Source organism: Rhinolophus hipposideros (genome assembly GCF_964194185.1).
Source record: "Rhinolophus hipposideros genome assembly, chromosome: 12".
In the NCBI taxonomy this organism is placed as follows: domain Eukaryota; kingdom Metazoa; phylum Chordata; class Mammalia; order Chiroptera; family Rhinolophidae; genus Rhinolophus; species Rhinolophus hipposideros.
Window position 1 is genome coordinate 2,925,352 of NC_138058.1, and position 25,634 is coordinate 2,950,985.

At 48.2% G+C, this 25,634-nt stretch overlaps 1 protein-coding gene across 2 annotated transcripts in view; it reads left to right on the forward strand.

The window, feature by feature from the left end:
- The window catches only part of MERTK (MER proto-oncogene, tyrosine kinase), an 84,361-nt gene extending 58,980 nt beyond the window's left edge, over positions 1–25,381 (forward strand). Inside the window, exons 9-19 of one of the 2 annotated variants that reach the window (XM_081068348.1) lie at positions 3,598–3,751; positions 5,668–5,821; positions 8,280–8,365; positions 9,799–9,894; positions 10,564–10,644; positions 12,971–13,063; positions 14,106–14,224; positions 16,941–17,050; positions 18,437–18,596; positions 19,204–19,340; positions 24,133–25,381. In XM_081068348.1, coding sequence (XP_080924474.1) covers positions 3,598–3,751; positions 5,668–5,821; positions 8,280–8,365; positions 9,799–9,894; positions 10,564–10,644; positions 12,971–13,063; positions 14,106–14,224; positions 16,941–17,050; positions 18,437–18,596; positions 19,204–19,340; positions 24,133–24,655 — 1,713 coding nt within the window. In that variant the 3' untranslated portion in view covers positions 24,656–25,381. The remainder of the gene's footprint in view (positions 1–3,597; positions 3,752–5,667; positions 5,822–8,279; positions 8,366–9,798; positions 9,895–10,563; positions 10,645–12,970; positions 13,064–14,105; positions 14,225–16,940; positions 17,051–18,436; positions 18,597–19,203; positions 19,341–24,132) is intronic. The other variant, XM_081068349.1, reaches the window with a different exon arrangement.
- The last annotated feature ends 253 nt before the right edge of the window (positions 25,382–25,634 follow it).

Consider the following 25,634-nt stretch of genomic DNA (forward strand, 5'->3'; position numbering starts at 1 on the left):
CCCTGGAGAAACACACTGTTCCCCAATTTAAAAAAAAAGAAAAGAAATCAGTTTACCCTTGACCCAGGAATTGCCCATACGTTAGACAGAGACTCGTTTTGATACGGGTCATTCTTGTAGAGCTCGTTGCCTGGGACATGGCTCTAATGCTGATTTGACTGTGTTTGGAAAGGGTGGAAATCCCAGACCAGAAGGAAGTTTCATAGCAAGTTGTTATGGAGAACCAGCTTCCTCAGAGACGCTGGAAGGGAAGTCGCAGTGCGCTCGAGGGGTCCCTTCCTGGCTAAGACCTCTGCCCCCCACACACTGCGTGTCTGGGTGTTGTACCCCCCCCCTCCCTACTTTCTTCCCCTCTCTCACTGTCAAAGGAGGGCACAGAATCTCCGCTGCTGTCATTTTAAGATACAAGAAACAGGCAGGGTTCTTCTGAGACTGGCCACTCAGAGGTCTGAAACACTTTGAAGCCCAAGAGTCAGTCAAGGATGGTACCTTTTTCCCAGAGGAGGAAACTGCAGTGGTGATAAACTCGGTGAATGGGTCAGACGTGTTGGTTTGGGGAACAAGACGGGCTTGAGACATACTGCAAGGCCAGTTCTGCAAGGAGGACTTAGGTTTGTAGGGAAAGAAGACCCAAATGTGACTCCCTGTTGGACCCAGTATAGGAAGAAGAGTCGCCCCTCCACCGTTTGCTGTGCTCTAGATCACGTGCTCAGTCTTTCCCACAAAGGAACTCAACCCTTACAAGACACGGGCAGGAAGAAAGTCTACTTCTCAATGTCCATTGGAGGACATTGGGGCTCAGAGACATTGAGTAACATACCCAGCATCACAAAGTTCGGAAGTGGCAGCATCGGGATCAGAACCCTAGTCTGACTGACTGCAAAGCCAGTATTTCTCAGAGCTCCCCTGCACTTAACCAGATGCCCTTGGCTTTCTTCACAATATTGTGTCTCTCGTTCAGACTCCACAGTGTGGTGCCTTAGCAGAAAGAAGTCAGAACAGGACATGTTGGAGAGTAAGACATGAGAGTTTTGCATTGATGCCTGTGAACTTGGAGCATGAATGAAACTTCTATCTGGGAGTCCTTTCCCCATTGAACGTCATGGTTCTTTGAGGCAGTAAGAAGGGCCATCTTCCTAAACCCAGCTACGAGAGAACAGGTGGTGAATTCCTCCAGAGCTAGGGGTGGTACGGTCACAGACAACACTGCGGTTGCCCCGACTAACTAGTGCCACACCTGAGAAAGAAGATGTCACGTTTCACAGATGTGCTCATATGTGCCCCGACAGGCCAGGCCCACGTACACGGGAGTGCTGTTGTAGTCAGTGCCGTAGTACATTTCATTTCCCGGAAATGCGTTTAGATTCAAAGTCCTTGATGGGCCTATGCTGGTGAAAAATGAAGTGTCATGTGCCCATGACCGACCCTCATACCAGGGACATGGCCCCCCTTCTGCAGTCGGCCCCCGACACCAAGGGGACCCTCCACACAGCACTCTTCTGCACGTGTTTAATTTTAAAGGGGTTTCTCTGTCAGCTTTCAAAATCAAATGATATTTGAAGATGTGGATATGGTCACGCCTCTCTTTACACACTTGGCCTCAAAACAGAAGGGATAAAAATCAATTTTTAAAAACAGTGATCATTTTAAAACTACATTGGAGCTTGCCGTTCAGGAATATTCTTATTAGAGAAAATTGTTAAATCTGCACTAGAATATTTGTCATCTACCTTTCTAATCACAACTTCAACTTGTATTATATTCCCACCCCTAAACTGGGATAATTCCGTATGGATTTCCCAAAGTGTGGTCAGTGAGTGGTACCCCGGCCTCACTTCCATCCCTCAGCATGAGGATGGCAGCTATGATGGTGGCCATTTCTCCGCTTGGGTGACATTTGTTCCAGGCCAGGTGCCATTCCAAGCACTTTACATGGATTAGCTCTTTACTGACTTATAGACCAGGAGGTGGAAAATAAGAAGTAGCTTCTCTGGATTTTTATAGTGAGTCATAGGCCCTAAGACGATAGGTATCATAAACAACCTTTATGTTTATTTCCCAAAGGACAATTCTGCTTTTGTCAGCGTTTCTCTTCTTCTGGGGATTAAATTCTTGCATTTCCTCTGATTTGGAGATCATTTCTCTCATAAATGATGTCTTGTATTTGAATCTTTGTTGACAAAATGTAGGGAACAAAAGCAGGCCAGTGCTCCTGGTTGGACATGAAGAGCTGTCAGGTGGTAAACTGAGGCAGCTGCATTGTCCCTCGGCCACCTGCCTGGCTCACAGCAGCAGGACCGGGGTTCGAATACTCTCTGCTTGATGATTTTCTGTACCTCCCAAATTAGAGAATGACCAACTAACCCGTAATCAAAACCGAGTTTGCCCCAATTCTGCAACGAGTAGTAAATAAGTCCTACAGCACAGTGAATACAGACCACAGTGTTGTGTTGTAATAGCCAGGAGACTAGATCCTAATTATCCCACGCTGAAGGAAGTGGTAACTATGTGTTATGACAGAGGGTTAACTGGGGCTGCAGTGGCAATCGTATTATAATGCATAAATGTGTCAAATCAACATGCTGTACACCTTAAATTTATGCAGTGCTACATGTCAAATATATTTCAATCAGAAAAACTGGGTTTGCCAAAAATAAAATCCTCTATTTCTAAAAAACATATTGCCTGAATATACCCCCCCAAAAAAGTTAGTTAGTTATTTGTTTACTTAATTAACAACAACAAGAAAAAAACCTGTTAAGTCTCTGCAATAGTGGAGTCCAGTGGGGTAGAAAAAACAAAACAATTTTAAGGCCATATTTTCCCTTTTCATTCCTTGTCTGAGGGTGTTTCTGGGTCTTTGTGGTCATTGTCTGTAGTTTAGTGATAGTCTCTGGGTGGCTGACTCAGGTGACCCCTTGGTCACAAGTGGTGGAACTGTCCTCTGCTTAAGGGCTGAGCTGGTTCCACCCTGCGCCATGGTTAGAAGTGACCAGCATGGGACTGAGTGACCAGAGGACAAAGTTACCCTCCAAACCAGGCTGTTGCTGTTCATTGGTGACCCGTGACGTTCGTGCCCCACATGATGTGACAGTTTTCTCTTTCTCTCTGTGAAACAGCTCTTCACAATTCAGAGGTAAAGACATGTTTTTAGAGCTGCCACCGGACAGTCCTCATTTGAAAAGCTAGCCCTAGTACACAATTAGGTTCCACCCCGAGAGAATGTCGTGATAGACCAGGTTGGAATCCAAGGGCAAAGTGTTGTGTAAATACTTAGTCCTGGTTATGTTTTCAAAAGTCAACTTTCCCCTGTGTTTTCATGGCTCCAGTTACATGACAGTGGCTTTAAAACAAAAGTCAAACCAGATTTTGAAAAACGGCGCAAATTGTGCATTTGTCACACTGGAAGGGAAAGAATAGTGTTGGTGCTCTCCTCAGTGGAGATTTTAGTCAAAATGCTTATAACTGCCAGGATCAGGCGCCCACAGTGCCGGTTTGCGGCGGGATTGCTGTGGAAGCACGCCGCCGTCCCTGGGGGGTGGGAGGAAGGGTGGCACCCCGGCATGTCATGCCCTTTCCTTTCTTCTTCATCCCCAGAAAGAGCTGTCTGAAGACGTCGGCCAGAACAGCAGTCGTGCTCAGATCCCCGTCCGTGTCCACAACGCCACCTGCACAGTGAGGGTCGCGGCTGTCACCAAAGGAGGGGTGGGGCCTTTCAGTGCCCCAGTGAAAGTCTTCGTTCCTGCACACGGTGAGAGCGGGCACCCATGGGTGACAGAGCGCTCCACCCAGGTTGGATGGCTGGGTTAAGGCTGAGGAATAGAGGGTCCCTGGGGGGACACGCCTTGCCAATGTGAGAGTCCTCCCACCGGCATCACTGTGAGTGCACTGAGTGACAGGAGAAGTGGCACCCTGGGTACCAGGTCGGAATTGGCTGACTCATGTGACGTTTCATGGCTGAGTGCTGGAGAGGCAGGTGGCTTGCGCCTCTCTCTACGACCAGTACTGTTGGCCACTTGCTCGTGTCCAGTGCCCGCTGGGCTGTTGTCATCAGTGCTGCTTACTGTGTCACCGCCTGTGTGGGCCTTGGCCAGTGTCCTTCGTGTTGACCAGTGCAGGACATGCAGTGTTTCCTCTGCCCTGGGCTACCTGAGCCAGTGCCCAGCTGTGCGTGCTGCCTTCTGCAGGTTGTTCGAGTGCCCTTTGGCACGGAGCCACCGTGGTGCCCCAAGTGGCCCAAGCATGTGCTTGCTTCCAGAGACCTGGGGAGCTGCCTTTGCTCTGACTCTGCCCCCCCGGGTGTTTGATGTTAACACTGTCACCAAGTCCATGCACAGGCATGAGTGTCAGCGTGACCTGGGCATATACTCGTGTAAGTCCTTGTGGCAGACGGGTTTGTGAGCAGACCGCGGCGTCTCCGTCTGGCACTTCCCATGGCCCTCAAACACATGCTCCTGTTACTGCCAAATCAGAGCCACATTATGGTGCCTGCAGCCCCGAGGCTCTGTACTTGGGAACCCTGAGTAACTGGGGATGGGCACACAAGGCTTGTCAGCCTTTTAGAAATTCAAAGACAGTGAGACTCTGATTGTAAAGTCACAGGTTGAGACTTTCAGGTGACAGAGCTTGAACCTTCAGACACACTAAACTCTCCAGAATTATAAAGAGCTTCGCTATCCTGGTAGCCCTTGCTTTGCACGATCTAGTATGCGTACATGTCACCACACTGAGGCAGAGAACCCCGTTCGTGAACACGACGGCTCGAGTTTGAGTTACCTTCACGTGAGGAATGGCACAGAGCATACACGTCACCGCCAGCTCTTCAGCCCACACCCTACACCTAACAGATGTGTCGTGCCTGCATCAGTGAGGCACTTCTCAGCCTACGGTGGTTGGTCACCGCACTTCTCGTATTCGCTTCACTCACATCTAAGGCACATCCCCTGTTGCCTCCTTGTCGCCAAGTGACTAACCCACGTTTTACAAAAAGAGACAATTGAAAGAGGGAGATGGTGAGCAAAGAGGAAAGTGCAACCAGGAAAGGAAAAGGGAGCATTGGAGGTGGGCTTCAAGGCGGGGAGTTATCTGGGGAGTAGCCAGGGGCTCAGAGAAGGTAGGTGTACCCACATGAATGGAGCGATTGCGCCTAAAAGGACGACATGTCCCAAAGGGCCAAAGTCTTCCCACGAAGGAACTCCCAGAGATACTTTACAACATCGAAAATACAAAGGATATGATGCTGGGACGGACCCAAATTTAGAATGCAGCGTGGCAATGCACAGACCTAGAAGCAGATTCTGTCCAAATCAGAAGTTACAGGACTAGGAGGCAGGCCCTGTCACACTGCTCCTGATAAGTGTTTATACAGAAATACAACATTTTCAGTCTCAATGTTTCTAGGGTTGTAACTACAGTGTACCGGAAAAGTATGAGTTTTCCCAGTTTTTCACTTCCTCATACCTGTGTAGCTGACATGAATGGAGTTAGCCAGGTTCCCTCTGCACAGCCTCAGCTCACAATGTCACCGTGAGGGCCATGTGCATCTGTAGTCACCGCATATACCAGGACTAGGTTCTAAAGCCTCTGGCCATCGGCTCTTTCCTGGGACAAACCGGCGTTTTGGATCCCGGAGAAGGGTTCTGAGTCGCTCTCTTGGTCTCCCACCAGCTTGGGTCGATTTTGCCCCCTCGTCGACCCCGGCGCCTGGCAGCACACGCCCTGTGCTTATTGTCCTTGGCTGCTTCTGCGGATTTGTCCTGATTGGGCTGGCGTTCTATGTTTCTCTGGCCATCAAAAAGAGAGTCCAGGAGACGCGGTTCGGGTGAGTGTCCCAGATGAGATGCCCCGTGGTGTTGATGAGGTTGGCATGCCAAGTGACAGTGCCTGTCCCCCAGCTAGCGCCTCCGTGTCCTAGCCAGGTACCCTATCTTCCACTTGCTCTGGAGCCAGCAGCCCCTTCGCTGAGGCCCTTGCTGCAGAGGCAGCCAGTCCAGGGGGACTTGTTCACACCCAGGACCAGCCAGGCCTTCGCCACTCAAAGTCGGTTGCTGTTAAATAAGGATTTTTATTAGAAACTTTAAAAAGGATCCTGGTTATTGGGCGGCGGTGGCAGTGGCGACAGCAGGTGGGGGGAGAATTTAAAAAATAATAAGTAAATAAAATAAATAAATAAATAAATAATTTAAAAAATTATCTTAGTTATTTAAAAAAAATAATTATAAAATAAAATAAAAGGAGATTCACTAAAGCATTAGCAATTTTGGATGGTGTAATTGTGGGTGATTCTGTGTTTTCTTTTTTTGCTGTATTTTACAGATTTTCTATGAGGGTCAATTATTTTTCCAATAGAGAAAAACTTTATATGTTCACATTAAAATTTAAGCTCTTTTTCTTATTTTCTATGCATCTGACTTTTGTAGCCAAACAGTAGTTGACTATCAGGAAAAATGGTAAAGCGGCCCATGAAAATAAGGCTTTGTGTATAAATGCTGTTTTGGGAACTCAGTGTGCTCGGGCTCCCGTCCATCGGCAGGGAGTCTGGATTCCTGTGAAATCTAGTGTGTCTCTCATGGGTTGGAGGGAGTATTTTGTAAAAGAGGCGAGTTATTGACAGCTTGGTGTAGGACAGAATGGTGGGGAGGAGGTGGCTGTGTTGGGGGTGGCTGGTACGGCCTCTCACACTCAATGCATGAGCAGGCAGCACTCCCTCCAAATCTCCCTGTGGTCAGGGAGGGAGTTCCTGTGAGGAGGCTAGCCCTCTCTCTACGTGTCCATCCCAGTGGTGGCAGCTGGGTACCCACAGCACCTACAACTCTGTCCTTGTCATTGTATGTATCAGTATGTGAATTCTGAGAATGACTATTTTAAAGATGTGGACAAAATGCCATCCAAACCCTGGACACATAGTTGACTATAACATTCCCCAGAGTTGAGGTATAGGTTGGGGGCTCATCACGGAGAGCCTCTGCAAAAGGAATAGGACTAGTTAATCCCTGTACATTGAAGGCCTAGGTGCTAGGCATTGTGGTCTCCCGGGGTACATGGTGAACAAAGCAGGCACCACCCCTGCCGTCATAGGGCTCACAGTTAGTGGGTAGTCAGGCTAATCCCACAAGTGAATATAAAATGGCAACTGTGGTAAATTCCATGTAAAAGGACTTTAAGAATGTATAACAGATTTGACTGCATTAAGAAAGGCAGAAAGGCCCTCCCCCCAGAGCTGACATCTGAGCTGAATAAAGCACGGCACATGCAAAGGCACTGTGGTGCAGGCAGTCTGGCCCACAGACGGGATGCCCCGGACTACAGGAGGTGACACCTGGGGTCCAGCGTTCATTCTGTCACAGAAACAAGTCTTTTAACTTTTCCAACCTTCCTTTATATTATCTCTTTCTAAATGGTGTGCAAGGTCATTGCCAGTTCTAATTGCTGTGATTCTGAATGGAGACTTTCAGACTCAGTCAGTAACGGAGACGTACTAAGTCTAAGGGGCTGGTGTCCTCAGGAATGAGTGGCAGCATGAAATGTGTGTCATCACATAGCAGTCCTTTGTTATCATTGTGGAAACAGTAATTGTTACAGAAGGAGGCATAGACATATGTGCTTGAGCCCACTTCCAACATAGGCTCAGTAAAGACAGAACCAAGAAAATGATGGCCAAAGATCCAGGTGCGGCCGTCACTCCCAGGGCCAGGTGAGGGCATCTGGAGGGGTGGGTGCAGAAGAAGGACTCTGCTTTGCCTTCTGAGGCTTCGCCAAGGAACAAGGTGTAGCAACGCCATCCTTCCCAGTCTTTGGAATTTCAGTACCTTTTTGCTTCTTCCAAAGCCTCCTCTTGGCACCCTCCTTTCTGGCTTTCCTTAGGAGGAAATGTAACATTTTTTAGGACATTATATGTTGTAAAAATATTTTGATTCTGGTTTTAAATCCATGAAAGGCAAAGTGCTAGAATGAGATCCCACCCACATCAGTGTGAAAACTGTTATGTTCCTGAGACTAAACCCAGTAGATGTACAGGAGCATTGTGGACGGAAACTTAAATAAATAGGGAATGTGTACCATGTTCATGGATGGGAAGACTCAGTTTTGTGGTGAGATCATTTGTACCCAAGTTAACCATAAATTTGATACAATCACCATGTAAGTTGCTGTGGGTTGTTGATACAACTTGGCAAGCTGATTTGAAAACGTGTCTCGAAGAGTAAATGAGCAGGACAGTGCGGTCAGCACGTGTCTTGCAGCGTTGTCGTAGCGTGAGGTGTCTGTTCTCCTTCACCCAGGAACGCCTTCACAGGGGAGGAATTAGAACCGGTTGTCAACTACACAGCAAAGAAGTCGTTCTGTCGGCGAGCCGTTGAACTCACCTGTAAGTTGACTCTCCTTTCCCTCTGTCAGCAAATGTTCATGAGCAAAGAAAGAACAACAAATGAATTGACAGGTTTCTCACAAAAGCCAAAAGAGTCAAAGAATGGATGTTTTTAATGTGCAAGGTGTATTCAGCTAGCAGCAGGTGGAGAGTCAAACACTGCCCTGTGCTCCCCAATTGGCCAGTTTACTGGGAATCTGAGGTGAAACAGCCAGGGTGAAGGACTCCTGGTGCCATAAGACACTGGGGGAAAGGAAGTCTGAGGTGATGGAGAAAATGCTAGTAGAGGTCGGGTTTAAAGGAAACAGCAAAACTAACAATCTCAGAACTCATTTCCTATTGTTTCTGACAACCCACTCAGAGAACTGTGTAACAGTGATGGTTTGAGTTTTGGTGAATCAGAGTGCGAACGCTTCTAGTTGAACAATGGGAATAGATCGCTACGTTCTTGAATAATTTCAGGAACAAAGTTGAAAGTGTATGTAAATATTATCAAATGCAAACTCTAAAGGTTTGCCAAAAAAACAGAAATAACAACAAAAAGCCAAAAGGAAGAATACTGCTATGAGATAAAATCTTGGGTGATGTTGGACGTTATTAATTTCCTTACTTTTCTAACCTAGAAGTTTGACTTTCAGATGTTTGTTCATGCATTTTAAAAACTTAATTCACACCAGTTTCTTTCCTTTACTGGAGGGCTGTATTTTTTCGGGGTGAAAGTTTTTCACTAAGAGCTAATGTGTCCTTTCTAATTATCCACATTCTTTTCTTTCAAAGCCTTGCTCACTCCCTACCTGGCACATACTGAGTGGTCATTGATTGGTCTCCCTCTCCTGGGTTAGTTTTCCTTGTTGATAACACTTACGGTCAGACCGCATGTCTAACCTGATTACAGAAGACCTTGTTCTCCAGCCCCCACCAGGCACTCAGTTTGGCAGCTCCCACGTCATCATCACGAGGCTCCATATTCCACTTGAGCACAGTGCCTTGTGCTCTCAGTGCTTCCTGTGATTTCTGCACCCCCTTCCCTAGCAAGGAGGATGGGGGGGTGCCTGATGGCTTCTTTGTCTTCGTCCTTAGAGTGAGAACAGTAAATACTCCATTAGGAAATGCCTACTGACCTCTCTTCCTCACTCCTTCTGGTCAAGGGCAAACCTCCCCGACAAGACTCTGGTTGCCGGCTGCCGCACTGCACATTCTGATGTTTCTAACCCTTCAGAATTGATCTTGCCCTGTAGGTTTCATTGTACTCACTTCAATCACAGAGTTAAGTGTGATGTTTTATTACTGGCATTTGGGGAAGGGGAGACAGCTATGGGTATGAAATGAAGAAAATGTACAACGATTTCAAGGGACTTTATACATAATTTTAATTATATTCCAATGAAAGGAATCACCCTGACAACTCGCATATCCCGTCACTCCCTTTATAGTACGCAGCTTGGGCGTCAGCGAGGAGCTGCAAAATAAGCTGGAAGATGTCGTGATTGACAGGCACCTTCTAAGCCTTGGAAAAATTCTGGGCGAAGGTAAGCAGTTTAATTCTTTTAAAAATGTGTGGTATGAAAGTAAGCCGTTTCCAGTCATTTTTAAAAATACGCATTTATTAAATACCATATTTATGACTTTAAGTGATAAATACACATAGGCTTGTTTTGCCATTTAAAGTGAAAAAGTGAATAGCAACTTTTGAAACGCAGACTTGGCACATGAAGCGGGCTCTACAGTGCCTAGCACGCCATAGACCTTGGAAATATGAATTCCCTTCAGTGATGAGCATGCAGTTCATCCGCCAGTTTCCTATATTGTTTAAATTTATTCATCTAGTTCTCAAGTTCGCTGTTCCTGGCCCGTTCCTACTTAACCGGGAACAAGAGTGAAAAGACATATTTAATCTGTCAAACTGATCTCAGGACAAATGACAATGGCATCCAGAGCTCCTACTTTATGAATTTTAAAAACATTTTCCACGTTGTCCTGTACTAAAGTGATGAACTAAGCTAGGTCTGAGCCAACCAAGCTGGTGACAGGCAGGAGGCCGCTGCCTGGCCTGGGCCTGGTGTGCGAGTGTGGGTGGCCTGGCAGCTCTGCCAGTTTGTGGGTCACTCTCAGGCCATATGAAAACAGCAGCTCTGACAGTTTCCGTGGGCAGGAGGGACTTTTCACAAAGTCCCCATCAGTGTTGTTTTACTTCACAGGAGAGTTTGGGTCTGTCATGGAAGGAAATCTGAGTCAGCAAGATGGGACCTCTCAGAAAGTAGCCGTGAAGACCATGAAGTGTGAGTGTCACTGAGTACACCCATTCTTCCAGGTGTGGGCAGCTGCTGCAGTGGCTGGTGTTCCCTAGACCAAGATGGGGTTCAGATGTCATGGTGTCAGTCACCGATAGGTCCCAAGGCCATCCGGAATGCTGCCTGGTCGCAGAGGGACAGTTGCTGTAATGAGCTCTTTATACCTGTGCTGTATAGTCTTCCAACTCAAGGCAGCAACCTGTGTCAGTCTCTCTCCCCTGGTCTCCCTCTCTCCCTCTCTCCCTCTCTCCCTCCCCGCCTCCACTTGCCCCTCTTCCTCTGCCTCTCTCCTCCCTCTTCCTCTGCCTCACTCCTTCTCCCTCTTCCCGCTTCCGTCTCTCCCTCTCCCGTTCCCTCTCCCCTCCTCTCCTCTCTTCTCCTCTCTCTGTCACCTAGTAGAGTTAAAAGAATTTCTAGGCAGCGCTGATCCCATGGAAGCATGTGACCCCACATGTGTCTCAGTCTGATTCTTCAGGTGTCAGGCTGGGCGCCCATACAGTAGAGCATGCTCGAGTGGCATGTCACCCACAACCGTCTTGCCAGTGCACTGGGAGGACAGGATTGGTGCTTAGTGTGTTAATATCACTTCCTCATTAATCCCTGGGTAAATTCAATAGGATTTTCGATCGGGGAGTAAAATAAATTAATTTCTTTCTAAAGTTGAAGTCCACTGTTTACTGGGCATTGAAGCATATGTTGGATTAAAAGCATGTATTGAGACTCTAACCAGAACCAGAGGCTGAAGTCTTAGTTCACTTATGAAAAGGAACCATAATAAACAGCCAGACCGTTGGCTGGTGCTTCCTGCTTTTCGTGGTTGTGATGATGGCCAGTCCTTCCGGGCCGCTCACATGTGCCCAGGACGCTGCTGCTCTCCCTGTTTTGACACCCACGTCAGAACAATTGCTGAGCCTAAGCCCTGCAAGGACTCCACATTCTTTCCTCGGAAACTTGCAGTGTGTCTGTGGGAAGACTCCTTCTATTGTCCCCATTTCCTGAGCAGGAGGTTCAGCGGACCTGGTCAGAGGAACTGACTATTCACCGTAGTTAAAATAACCTGCATGGGGATTGGATCCGTGCTAATTACCAAAGGCCGAGAGGTGCGAGTCCCGCCTCCAGCACAGGCTCCTGTGCACGTCCTGCCCACGGGTCCCCGGGGAGGGTTTGCAGGCAGACCTACACCTTCTCCACGCACCCACCCGCTTGTTTCGGCAAAGGTTGTAGGGGAGGCCCACGTGGTACGGGTCTATAGAATCATGTCTTACATTTTAAAAAATTTCCTTTAATAGGAAGATCAATATATCCTAAACCATAGGCTGTACAGACACTGTGCAAGACACTCTCGTGTGATGTCAGTCACATGAGAATCCTGTGAGAGCAGATTCCCTAAGGCACACCTGATTGTGTGTGTGTGTGTGTGTGTGCGGTTTTAATTGTGATAAAATACACCACCCTAACTGTTCAGGGGCATTAAGTGGATTCACACTGTTGTGCACCCATCCCCGTCCTCTTCAGAATGTTCTCTTCCTATAAAATGCAAACTCTGTTAAACAAGCCTCTCCCCCGACCCAGGCTTCTGTCCCTGTGGGCTGGCTCCTCCTAAGGACCTCATATGAGTGGGGGTCACACACTATGTGTCTTCTCGTGACTGGCTGATGTCACTTAGCACAGTATAGGATTTTAAATGTCTCTTTTAAGTTGGTTTAAGTCCAGCATCTTGGCGTGAAAGTGCGTCTAGCTCACAGGCAGAGTTGAGCAACCAGACTTGAACACACTGACAAAGGCGTGTGTTCTTTTTAAAGGCAAAGCTGATTGCAACAGACCAGTTCCATTTGCTTTTAGAGGTGTTTTTTTGTTTGTTTGTTTTTTAAATAATGTACTTTAATTTTTAGAATAGCTTTCGGTTCACAGAAAGGTCGTCAGAAAGGACAGTGTTTCATACGCCCTCCCATCACACGGCCTCCCTGTTGCTGGCACCTTGCGTTGCTATGGTGCGTTTTGCCCAGGTGACACGCCCACATCGACACATTGACTGAAATCCACGGGTTACATTAAGATTCATCCTGTGGGTTTTGGCAAATGCATAGTCATGTGTCTGCCATCACAGTGTCCTACAGAAGTCCCGCCACCCTAAAACCTCTATAATGTCACCTCTTTGTGTCCCTCCCCCCAACCCCTGACAGCCATTCATGTGTGTACTGTCGCCATGGCTTTGCCTGTGCCTTACTTTACTCTTAGAGAACAAAATTGCTGCTGTCCCTCCCCTTCACCTAGTGTGTCACTCACACCTGACATTTTCTGTCTCTCCTTTCAGTGGACAGCTTTTCCCAGCGAGAGATCGAGGAGTTCCTCAGTGAGGCTGCATGCATGAAAGACTTCAGCCACCCAAATGTCATCCGACTTCTAGGTACCCCAAGAAACGTGGGACTGCAGGCCAGAGGGGAGCTCAGCCACTCTGTCTACTGGGAAACCTCCAGGGAAGAGACATGCACACTGGGTGTGACCCCAAAATACTTTATGATATGGGGTTTTCACCTCAAAGGTTTCTCCTTACGGTTACATTTTCGGAGGCTAGTGGTAAAAATAGGGCGCAATTTAACACCAGAATTTGGCTTTTAGCTCCATTAGCTAAAAAACATAAGAGGGGGAGCTCAGGTCCCAGAGGTTGCTGTGTAAGGGACACTGTTCCAAGAGGGAAGAACAGTCTACAAATAACTGATTATCCTGCTGACTTTTTTTTTTTCCTGTCCTGTGAATTGACAAATGCTAAATTCTCTGGGGAACTTGCAAAGTGTCTTTGGCACTACAGGGAGATGTGAAAACATGTTTGGATACAATATTATGTCAAAGAGACGACTGTGACTCATTTGCGATTACTGACTTCAGCAGACTGAGAACAATCGTGCTTTGTCATTGCACCAAAATGTGCAAGGGCTTTGCAAGCCTGGTGTCAGGTAACACACAGGCTCTAGTACTTGAATTCCACATTAAATGGGCTTTTCTTTTGTGTAACCGTTAAAATTTAGTTATGTGGACTTTACCTAACGGCCCCCAAAATCCTTTTCATAGTTTTAGGCAGTGGATGCCCTCATATGCTTAAGTATTAACTCTCACATGAAACCAGTTTGCCCTTGAATTCTAGTGTGGTCACTGCCCCTCACTTAGAGTCAGTATCTCAAAAGCTCCGCCGGTCTCCAGAGAGCTGTGCTTGTTGTAGGTTCATTTCTGAGAGCTCTCCTGCAAAGATGGGTGCGGATCTGAAAGAGAACACAGCAAGCAGTGGACCCACTATGTGCGTGTTCTTGAACACGGCACATGAGCTGTGAGCATGTGTTGTTTTAAGTGTCCTCTTGGGAACAGGTGGTTTCAATTTGCCCAGTGCCCTTACTGCACTTTCCTGGTCACTACTGACAAGGGCTCTTTGTAACAATCTCTGTTCTTCATTTCAGGTGTTTGTATAGAGATGGGCTCTCAAGGCACTCCAAAGCCCATGGTGATTTTACCCTTCATGAAATACGGGGACCTGCATACCTACCTACTCTACTCCCGACTGGACACGGGACCAAAGGTAATTATCCCATTGCATTGCCTCTGGACACCCCTCCGGGCTGGTGGGGCTTACATGACAGGGCCTGGACAGTAAGTCTGACCTTGAAAATAGAGAAGGGAAAGTGAAGACATTGGCCCTTATGCAGGGCTCACTGTGTGCCCTGGGGGTTTTCACAACATTTTCACAACAGGCCTGCTCCTCTGTCTTATTGTTCCTGTTGTACTGGGGGAGGGAGCCCACTGGGATTGGTCTCCTGGCCCAAACTCATCACAGTGGAGCCAGGGGGCCCCTCATGCTGTCAGAGTGGCCTCTTTCTTTAGAGTGGCCTCTTTTTAGCTTGTGCACTCTGAAATCCCTGGGTGCAGAAACGTCTCAGTTCCCAGAGAGAAGGTGCCCTGAGCTGTTTTGCAGTAATTTCTGAGTATGAATTTACTCCATCCATCTTTCTCTTGATCACGAGCTGCTCCGTCCTCGAATCAGAAAGCACATTGGCTGCTAGAGCTGTATTGTAAATCTGAAAATTGGGTAGTGTGATTCTTCCAGGATTATCCAACTTTCTGGAATCGTTTTAGGTCTTCTCCTTCTGTTGCCATATAAATTTTATGGCTTCTCTGTGTCAGCTGGAAACAGTGCTGCCATCTTACATTCTTTCGAACAAAATAACAAGAAAGGCAAGCACATAGCATTTTACTGGCTAATGCACAGATTCTACTCACAAAAATACAAGTACATCTCCAATGATGGAAAGGAACACCCAGGTGTTATAAATAGGAAAAAAGAATATGTTTTCATATTTTGATACTTTGCAGCACAAGTAAAGTTGGCAGTTGGCAGTTGGTAGTTTCCAGTTACATAGAGAAGCTGGAAAATCAAGGTTTTATTCAGACTTTCCTTTGCTATCTGCTTAGTCAGTTCCTTAGGTATACTGTGTCTGTAGGAGTGGCGGAGGACGAGGTCCCAGTTATGGAATGTCCCCAGAAGGGCCTCTTATGGCATTCTGTCCCCACTCTGATCTGTGAGCACAGGACATCTTTCTGTTTATTTCGGTCTACTTTAATTTCTTTCATGTTGTAGTTGTCAGAGTATAAGTTTCTCATTTGTTTCGTTAAATTTATTCCTAAATATTTTATATTTGATTCTTTTATAGTTAACATTGTTTTCTTTTTTCATTAATTTTATTGGGTGACATTGGTTAATAACATCGAAGTTTTAGGTGTGCAGTTCTGTAACACATCATCTGTCACATTGTGTGTTCACCACCCTTAGTCTGGTCTCCTTCCATCACCTGTATTTGACCCCTTTTACCCTTTTTTACCTCCCCTCTCCCCCATCTTGAGAGTATCATGCTAAGCAAAGTAAGTCAGAAAAGGACAAGAACCACAGGATTTCACTCCTCTGTGGAATACAAAACAGAAAGCAACAAATGAACAAACTCATGGACGCAGGCAACAGTATGGTGGTGATAAAATTGTTTTCTTAATTTTATTTTCCGATTGTTCATCTCTCATACATAGAAATGCAGTTGATTTTTGTATCTAGTATCCTGCAGCCTTGTTGAACTCGTGTTAGTTCTACTAACTTTTAAATGACTTTTGGTCATGGTCTGCAAGAATAGCGTCAGTCGTTCTAGAGAAAGCAGCACAAATGAGTAGCACCTCATGATCATTCTGCCTGCAGGAACATCAGCAGATTTTAGATTTCTTAGCACCCAATGCTTCCCTGAAAATTAGCACCCAGAAAATCAGATGCCCCAGATGTACAGAGCATAATCCTGTCCTACCTGGTCTGTTTTCATTTTCTAACAACTCCACGTGGAAGGGTGAAGGAGAATCAAAGCGTGCTGTCGTATATGCAGTGTGTGATTGACACAGGTCCTGGCTAGGAACATAAATCATTAAAAATGCAGTGTCTTCCTGAGTTTCACTTTGGAAAACTCATGTGCGATAGCCCATATGCCATGACAAGTCCAGGGTCTTGGGGACAGGGTGTGGGTACGGACCGGATGGTGGTGGCAGGAGCTGAACCTTCCTTTGTAGACTCTGACTGGGCTCAAACGTGTAAGTACTGTGGGGACGGCTTCCCCTGTCACCATTTTCGGGATCGCTTCCCACCTGGCAGGTTCCTAACCTGGCAGCCGAATGTGACTGCTGAAACTTACAGAAGGGCCCTCGGGAAACAGTGAATATTCCGGCCGTAAGGGATGAGACCATCCTCATTTCTCTCTGAAAGAAGAAACTATACCTTTCAAAGCGTTTCAAAGTAAAGTGACAGCAACTGTGGTTGCATAGTTGGAAACTGCTCCTTCTAAATGGGCTTTTTGCCTCAAAATATTAGACACCCCCACACACAAAAGCTAGACCACACTCGTGTTTCCTCTTTGCATGGTATTGGTGCTCAGTCCCACGGCCACTAAGGACATGGAGGATGGCCTGTGATCTTATAAATTGGGAAAAGAATGTTATTCACCATCAATGCTTTTAAACACAGGGAGAAGAGAATGTGGTATTTGCCAAAAAGTTTTAGGGTTTGTTGTCGTGGTTTTTTTTTTTTCTTTTAATTCCTTTTTTAAAACCTTACTTGTGGTATTAGTGATACGGAAAGGAAAGGTTTGTTTCCCTGTTTCACGGTCACATGTTCAAGAAGTAAAAACACCGTTTCCGCCTGCAGATGGAAATGACTTACAGGTTTTCCTTTTAAAAACATAATTTCTTCTTGCTCCTCCCTCCCCCCCCAGCACATCCCCATGCAGACGCTGGTGAAGTTCATGCTGGACATAGCCCAGGGGATGGAGTATCTGAGCAACAGGAATTTCCTTCATCGCGACTTAGCTGCTCGCAACTGCATGTAAGGGTCCTGGCTTGTCCTCCGGGGGTCACACCTCCTCCTGTTGGTGTTTGTGGGGGGGACGCAGGGCGCCGGCCTGTCTGTGTCATGAGAGGAGGCGAGCTGGGTTCTGGAGGTGGGATCCCTATGGCTCAAATGCGTGACTGGGTTTTTGCTTGAGGGTTCTCCCTCCCTCTGCCTCCAGTAACCACGTTTGTATTTTAACATTCTCACATCCCAAGAAGGTGACGGATGGCTTTTGTGCTCCTTGCCCATCACCAGCAGCTGGCAGTGGGCCCAGAGTTATACGTAAGTCTTCTAGTGACAGACAGAGTCTTGAAAATCCTAAAGGTCTGTCCCCAAGTTCTCGTGATGCCTCCTCTGTTCTGTGGACACTTTCCTTGCCAGCAGAAGGACGAGGACGTTTAGAGAACTTTGAGCTTAAGTTCTGCCCATCTCCTCACCCTGTTCCAGCTGTAAATCTTCTGTAAATCTTCAACAACAATGGCTATGTCTGGATTTTGGGTTCACTGTCACAGAAGAGGCAGTGTTCCTTAAATGCGCTGCTCGTCAGTTTTCCTTGGGTGGAGATGTGACAGTGGTACCTGCCCCTCACTCCTTCTCACCTGCCCCACCCATTGGCCCCCCACCTCTTTCACCTCAGTTTTGAGGGTCCAGAGGGTGTTGTTTTTGTTTATTTGAATAATTTGTCTACAACGGAAGAATCATGAAAATATTCTTTCCCTTTAATACTTCCTTGAATTTTTTTCCCACCAGGTAGGGTGACCAGCTGTTGGTCTGCCTGAAACTGAGGGGTTTTGCAGGCTGTGGATGTCCAGTTTGAAACGTCAGTGTTGGGAAAACAGGGATAGGTTGTCACTCTACCTGCAGACGATCCATTTGTCCCCTTCCGTCTCCTTGTCTAGTATCTGTTTTAAAGCTTGGGCTATAAATGCATTTGTAACCCTTTAGTTGAATGATTCGTTCTTCCAGTAACACCTGGCTGTCTTCACAGGAGCCCAGGGGCCTCTGTACCAGCATGTACTGGCCCACGTCCCCCAAGCTGTCAGGAAGCTCCCAGAGCCAGTGCCGATGTCACTGGGGTGCTTGATGTGTCACCAGAGGCCCTAGGTTTGAGCTGGGCTCCTCCTCCACTGGACCTCACCTCTTTTCCCTCCATGTGTCTCCGTCCTTGTGCACAGGTGGCCTTGCTGGTGCAGACCCCTCCCAGACCAGAGGGGTGCAAAGTTGTAACTGTCCCACTCCCCCTTGCCCCTGCCGTCGGTCCCCAAGCAGGACCGTCCCAGGTGGTCACTTACTGTGGATGTCCTCAGCGGCGTGTGAACAGACCTGCGACTTGGGCCTTTGCCTCCGACGTTGCTGAGGACACACACTCACTCTCCGTAGGTTGCGGGATGACATGACCGTGTGTGTTGCAGACTTCGGCCTCTCCAAGAAAATTTACAGCGGCGATTACTACCGCCAGGGCCGTATTGCCAAGATGCCTGTGAAATGGATTGCCATCGAGAGCCTCGCGGACCGTGTCTACACTAGTAAAAGTGACGTGGTACGTAGTTTCCATTCGGGACCCCTTGTGGCCGAGGGGACCCATGCCAAAGGAAGCAATGTAGCTGGTGTTGCTAGTCGGATAATCTGAGGGTTGGAGGGCACACTTATACCTCCTACTTTGTGCCAGACACTCTAATTCGGCTGGACCCCTAGATGCTGGTGGGATCTCCTGACACCCAAATCTCTGGCTTCGCACAGGCCCTTAATTTAGTCCCATTGTTCTTTGCCACGATATGGTGACTTTTCTCTCTCCCACAACTGAGATAGTTCACGTTCACACTGAATTCAGTGAGTTCATTGAATGGCCACAGCATGAAAGGGGCTGTGTAGTTGTACCCTCAAGCAGACGCAGCAGTGGAACCGAGCAGGGGTGTGACAGGAGACTGTCTGCCTTTGTCACATTGCCCGGCACAGCACGAGTGGGTGGGGACCAAGACGCTCTGACCTCACGTCACTGCCGTGACGGGAGAGCAGCATGTCCCAGACATAATTGTTAGCTTTGTGCACAGTCATGGGGGTGTTAAGGAAGTGACCTTTGCTGATGAAAAGGCCGTTTAGTCCCCTGAAAAGGCTCATGTCCGGACTTCTCACTGCTTTGTTCTCAGTGGGCTTTCGGCGTGACCATGTGGGAAATAGCAACTCGGGGCATGACACCCTACCCTGGAGTCCAGAACCATGAGATGTATGACTACCTTCTCCACGGCCACAGGCTGAAGCCACCAGACGACTGCCTGGGCGAACTGTGAGTGAGCTCCTCCATGCCACCGGGCACCTGCCCTCACCAGCCGGTGTCTCTGCAGAGATCTGGGGTTACTCAGCCACAGGGGAGGGGATGCTCTCAGCCAGGCGGGCATGTGCAGACACACAGGCCAGAGCGTTGGCAGGTGTGGGAGACGGTGCTTCCGGGGGGCAGTAGGCCCGTGCCTTCTCCAGGTCTGCAGGTGGCTCTAGGAAATGTGTCCTAGATAAGCAGGTGACCTTATCACACATGAGGTACCTGATGGCCACCTGCCCTCTTGTGCTGCATCATCCTTCTCTTTCTGGACAGCATTTCAAAAAAAACCCATCTCAATGATGTCCTCAATCAGGAAGTTTTAAAATCTGAGCCCGTGACTCTGAGGTTAGGCTGTCATCAGAATCACGTGGGGTATATTCTGACAGCGCAGTTCCTTGGCCCTGTGCCTGGAAACCGTGACAGTGTTGGGACAAAGTGGGCTCAGAGGTGCGTGTTTTAAGTCTCTCTCTGGGAGATGGGTGCTCAGCCTGGCGTGGGGGCCCCAGCTCCGAGCACACAGGACCACGGTGCACATCCCACTAGGCTCCTCCTCTCTAGGGTGGGCGGTCTGGGGAGAGGCCCGGGCCCACGAGTCACACAGGCCAGGCTCTGCCTCCAGCTCGCCATGTGTGGGGACACCGCAGCACACTTGACCTCCGGTGCCCGTTATCAGCCACAGAAAAGTCTAGTCGCTTGCTCTTCAGAGTGGTACTTGGATGGTTAAAGACGGTACGGTGCATGGCACTCCCGGCCTGCAGCAGGCAGAAAGTAAGTGTCACACAATGCTGCCTATGAGAGACAGACCCCCTGCCCAGGCCTTGCTGACCTTCTTAAGATAATTTCTGCACCGCTGCCCCTAGCTGGTGGCATGGACCCTCCAGTGCCAGTCTCCTCCCCACATAGTGCTGCTCATGGGCTTGGACAGGGGACACGTTCTCCACATCCAGCAGGATGGCGGGACCATGGCCTGCGTGGGTGCTGGGGCTGGTAGGCATGAGCAGTACCCCCACACACCCTCACACGGGGGAGGGACAGCTCAGGCGTCATGCAGGCCTTCCAGTCCCTGTGCAAACCAAACAGAAGGAACCCTTCAGGACCAGAGCCTCAGCTTGCATGGTGGCGGCAGCTGTCACTGCGGTTGTGAATTATAACACTCAGAGCATAGATGAGAAATGTAAGCCCTTGAACAACATCCTCAACTCCTAATTCAATTACATCTGAGGTTTCATGGCAGTTTTTTTAAAGGGCCACATGAATGCAGTGTGTGCTTCTGAAAAGGAGGAGGACGTTTCAGCCCAACAGTGTTGAATGAAGAGTTTTATTGCCACTTCTCTTTGGCTCCCTTTGTGTGTGACAGCACGATGGTGTTTGCGGTCATGTCTGGGGTCTGACAACCCTGTGAGGAATGCTGACTCGGCTTCCTGTGAGGATTTTGAGGGGAAAATGTCCCAGAGTCAGCACACGCCATGTGGCCGGGAGGTCAGGATCAGGTGGCCCTGTGGTCCCCACGGCCAGGTGGTGCAGACCACCGTGAGTTTGAACCAGGCATCCTTCCCAGGTCCCTATCCCGTCCGGATACTGCTGAACAACAGCAACCCCCAGAGAAAACCCTGTTTCCTTACCTGCGGAATCTTCTTTTCAAAATGAGCCACACTGAGCTTCTCGCCTACGTCCTCTGAGATGAGTTCACTCCTGTGTTCATTGCCCCTCCATCTTTTTAAGTCAACTGTATGTGTAACAACGTAAGGGAGCATGCTTCGTGCCCTCCCCTCCCATCCTGCCCTCTGAGGCCACCTCTTCTCACAGCGTCACCCACCTCCGAGTGACCAGGTGGCAGGCCTGCTCCACTTGCCCAGAGGCCGCTCTGTACCCCCGGGGCACACTTCCTCAACCAAGCTCTTAGCCTCCCGGCCACAGCCCTTGGACACTCTCACCAGCTGACCACTATGGTTCTTGCCGTGGCTCCCCTTCCCATTGTCCTCCAGTGACACTCGGGAGCCATGCTGTTCTTTCTTTATCCCATTGGTTCCCCTCAGCCAGCAGATATCCTTCAGAGTCCCCCTTAGCTCCGATCTCACCCCAAATGCCATCAGTGCCATAAAACCAGAGAAGCGCAGGTTGGTGGGACCTGGGGTCATCTGCTCCCACCCCTCATTATACCTGAGGAACTGGTGACACAGTGACACGACAGTGTAAGAAAGGACCTGAGCTCACACCGTCTTCCCCCTCTCAGAAACCCTTCTCTACTTACTGACCAGTCCATCCACTGTGCCTGCGGCAGCGCAGGCCCCAAGAAGGACAGCAATGCGGGTCACTATGGGCCGAGTGGCAGAGCACACCCAACCCTGCTTAGCGCTGTAGACACATTCTACTGACGTGATGCCCGCCTCTCAGGGGCCATTTCTCTGAGCGGATGTGAGGCACTCAGCCATCCTCAGATGCAGGAAGAAAGCAGGTGCTTGACAGATATGGATACATTTGTAAATTTTGTAAATTTGCACCTTTTTTAACTCCTTTTTTTTAAATTGTGGTAAAATATACAGAACAGAACATTTTCTACCTTAACCTTTCTTTTTAATTTTATTGGGGATATTGGGGAACAGTGTTTCTCTCCAGGGCCCATCAGCTCCAAGTCGTCGTCCTTCAATCTAGTTGTGGAGGGCGCAGCTCAGCTCCACGTCCAGTCGCCATTAGTTGCAGGGGGAGCAGCCCACCATCCCCTGTGGGAATTGCACAGCTCACTGGCCCATGTGGGAATTGAACCTGCAACCCTTATGTTCGGAGCTTGCGCTCTAACCAACTGAGCCACCCGGCCGCCCCCCACCATAACCATAACCATTTTTGAGTGCGTAGTTTAGTAGTGTGGGTACTTCCACATTGTTGCTCAGCCACCCCCGCCACCCATCTTGCCAACTGACACTTTATCCCCATGAAACAGCACCCTTCCCTACCCTCCCCCAGCCCCAGCAACCTAGATGATTACATCTTTTATAAAATCTCAACAGAAAAACAAAAATGGCTGTTTGCAAAGGCAGCGACCAAGCTTGTTTCTTTCCATCCCTGAGATTGAAGTCGCTGACCTTCACGGCGCTCCCCTGCTGCCCAGGGACAGCCCTCTTGCCGCTTTCCTTGGTTTGCTACCTTGGAGTCGCCCTTTGTGGGAGCGACTCAGACAGTGTACCTGCTTGCCACATCTTTACAAGTCATATGTGTATTTTTACATATTTCGTGAAGTATTGAAAGTAAAATAAGTTTCAAAGTGATGTTATTGCCATGTTACATGAAGAAGAGCATAGAATATTTAAATGCTTTCTCCTGAGACGTGAAATAAAGGTAAGTAAATTAAATACCACAGCGCCCTGATGGCGTGGAGAAAAGGAGAGCGTGTTTCTAAGGACAGGATTCCTCAAAGCTCATCTCATACTGCACACAGCCAAGGCTCTGGGAAAAAAGGAACTCATGCAAATCCATTTGTACCATAAAATCCTCAAAATAGGAAACAAAACCTGTTTGTGACTCTCAGTAAGCCTCTCAGTACCCAGGGAGAGTGGCAGAATAAGCAGATGCCCAGGTGACAATGTGCCCGCTGCTTGTCAGCTCCGCATCCTGTGCTCACAGGTAAAGCATCGGCAGGTCCCCACCTTCCAGAAGTACGTGCACCTGTTGACAGAGGCTGAAAAGTAAACACAGGCCAAGCTGTCGGTAGTTGTGCATGAACGAGATCTGTTGTGCATGAATGTGTGTGAAAGTTCTGCATGATTGCATATGGACACGGGATTTGCATGTTTGTGTTCATACAGGTCAGTAATCTACTTCATGTGTCAGGTGATTTATATTTGGGTTGTTTTCTTATTCAGCAATGTACATATCAATTTCTCAAAATAGGAAAGAATTCACGTGAAATGATGGGCACCACTCACGCTTCCTGAGTCAGTCATCTCCCTGTTTGACTGCACTCACGTCACTGTCCCTCCGACTGTAATTCTTAATTATGTCAGACCTGGGGAGTGAGGACATCCCCAGAACGCAGTCCTCCCTACGGAACACAGAGGAGGGGATTGTGCAGAGGGACCTTTGGGCACAGGGCTTGTGTAGCGGCAGGCAGGTTCCCATGCTTCCACCTGCTGCTCACTCCCACGTTTATTACAAAATAACAGTAACAGGGCTGCTGAGAAGATGCCATGTGGTGACACACACAAAACACCCAACACGATGAGGCACACTCTTCCCCCTGCCCCTCGGCCCTTCGGACTCTGCTCTCCTGGTGACAAGCCCAGTTTGTTTGCTTAGAACAGGGGACAGCACACTTTTTCTGTAAAGGGCCAAATTACAAATATTTTCAGTTTGGAGGCAATACGGTCTCTGTAGCAACTGCTCATTGCAGCAGAAGCAGCCATGGTAAACAAATAAATGCAGCTGTGTTCCAATAAAACTTTATTTACAAAACAGATGGTGGGCCAGATTTGGCCCATGGATCATAGGTTGCCCACCTCTGGAATACAGCAAAGGGCCTGAAATATTCATTTTTTGCAAGGTTAGGTGTATTTGCCACAAGTGTCCTGTATTCCTGGAGCCAGAGGAGCTCTTGTTACATGCCCACAGAGAGTTTCTAAAACTTGAACAAATACTAAGTCACTAAGAAAACCTCAGTAATTCCCAAAGGGTAGAATTAGCATGAGTTAAAATGGGATAAAGTCCATGAGGAGGTGAAACAAGGGGAGCGCTGCACTGGGGTCTCACCCATCTTCTGTCCTTGCAGGTATGAAATAATGCAGTCTTGCTGGAGAGCAGACCCCTTGGACCGGCCTGCGTTTTCTGTGCTGAGGCTGCAGCTAGAGAAGTTCTTGGAAAGTTTGCCTCAAGAGCAGGACAAAGCTGACATCATTTACATGAACACACAGCCTCCCGGGGACTGTGAGGGCCCAGCAGACGGCCCCCCAGCTGCACAGCCAGATAGGGACATGGACCCCAACCCCATGTATGCTTCTTGTATGCCCAGCACTGCTGTCAGTATCACAGCCCAAGTTCACGCAAGTTCACAGCACAAGGACAGACCACACGAGGAAAGGTACATCCTGGACAGGGGCAGTGGGGACTGGAAAGACCTGGCCCCTGCCACCCCAGTAACGGGGACAGAGGAGGAAAGCGAGCTCCCACTGGAGGACAGATGTGTGAGTGCTGGGGTCTCCTGGTCCCAGGCCAGCACACTGCCCTTGAGGGGCCCACCGCCAGATGAACTTTTGTTTGCGGACAACTCAGACGACTCGGAAGTCCTGGTGTGACAAGGGAGGACAGACGCCCACAAGCCAGGGACGCCTGTGTCCCCAACGTCCATGCCCACGTTCCGTCTTTCTTACCAAGTAAACGCCCGAAAGCCCCAGATGAGTATTGTCCAGTCTGCCGTCATTAAAAATGCAGAGTATATATTTATTTAAGGAGAAAAATCTTTGTGTGTATATGATGGAAAGAGATGTAAATATTATATTTTAATGGAAGATGCCTTATTCCTTGTCACTTACCTTGCAGACCCTAAATGCTGGGTTCTGTCAGCCTGCTGTCTGCAGCTACCCCTTGCTGTTAACATGTGCAAACAGTCAAAGCTATCTTTTTCAAGTTCTTTTCTTTTTCCTGACTATGAAATGTAAAAATATCTCTGAGGATGACCGATCAGCTCAGTTGGTTAGAGCACAGCGCTCTTAACAACAAGGTTGCCGGTTCAATCCCCACATGGGCCACTGTGAGCTGCGCCCTCCACAACTAGATTGAAACAACTATGTGACTTGGAGCTGATCGGTCCTGGAAAAACACACTTAAATAAATAAAAGTTTAAAAAAATATATCTCTGAAATGAAATGCCATCTTTTGACTTTGTTTCTTCTAATCTTCTGACAAATCAGATGCTCCTACATGAATCATCTGTTTATAAGTGACTCATTTGATATTTAACTCTTAACAGTTTTATAGCTGTTTTTCCATATGACTTGCTAATAAAATATGAACGAGGAAGGATGTGTTGTGCTTACTTGAGTTGTGGAAACGGGGTCACTGACAGCCTTGCTCCCTGAAGAAGGATCCCCTCAGTGCCTGGCTCTCCGGACACTGGCTCGGCTATTCTCAGATATTTCTTAAAGATAAGGAAAAACCACCTGTGGAGGCCAAAAGGGAAGGACAAAAATATGAAAGGGTTGAAAAATACGCTCTGAGCAGAAGGAGTTAAAACGAACAGTAAAAGAGCACCCGGCTGGTGAAGGACTTCCTGTG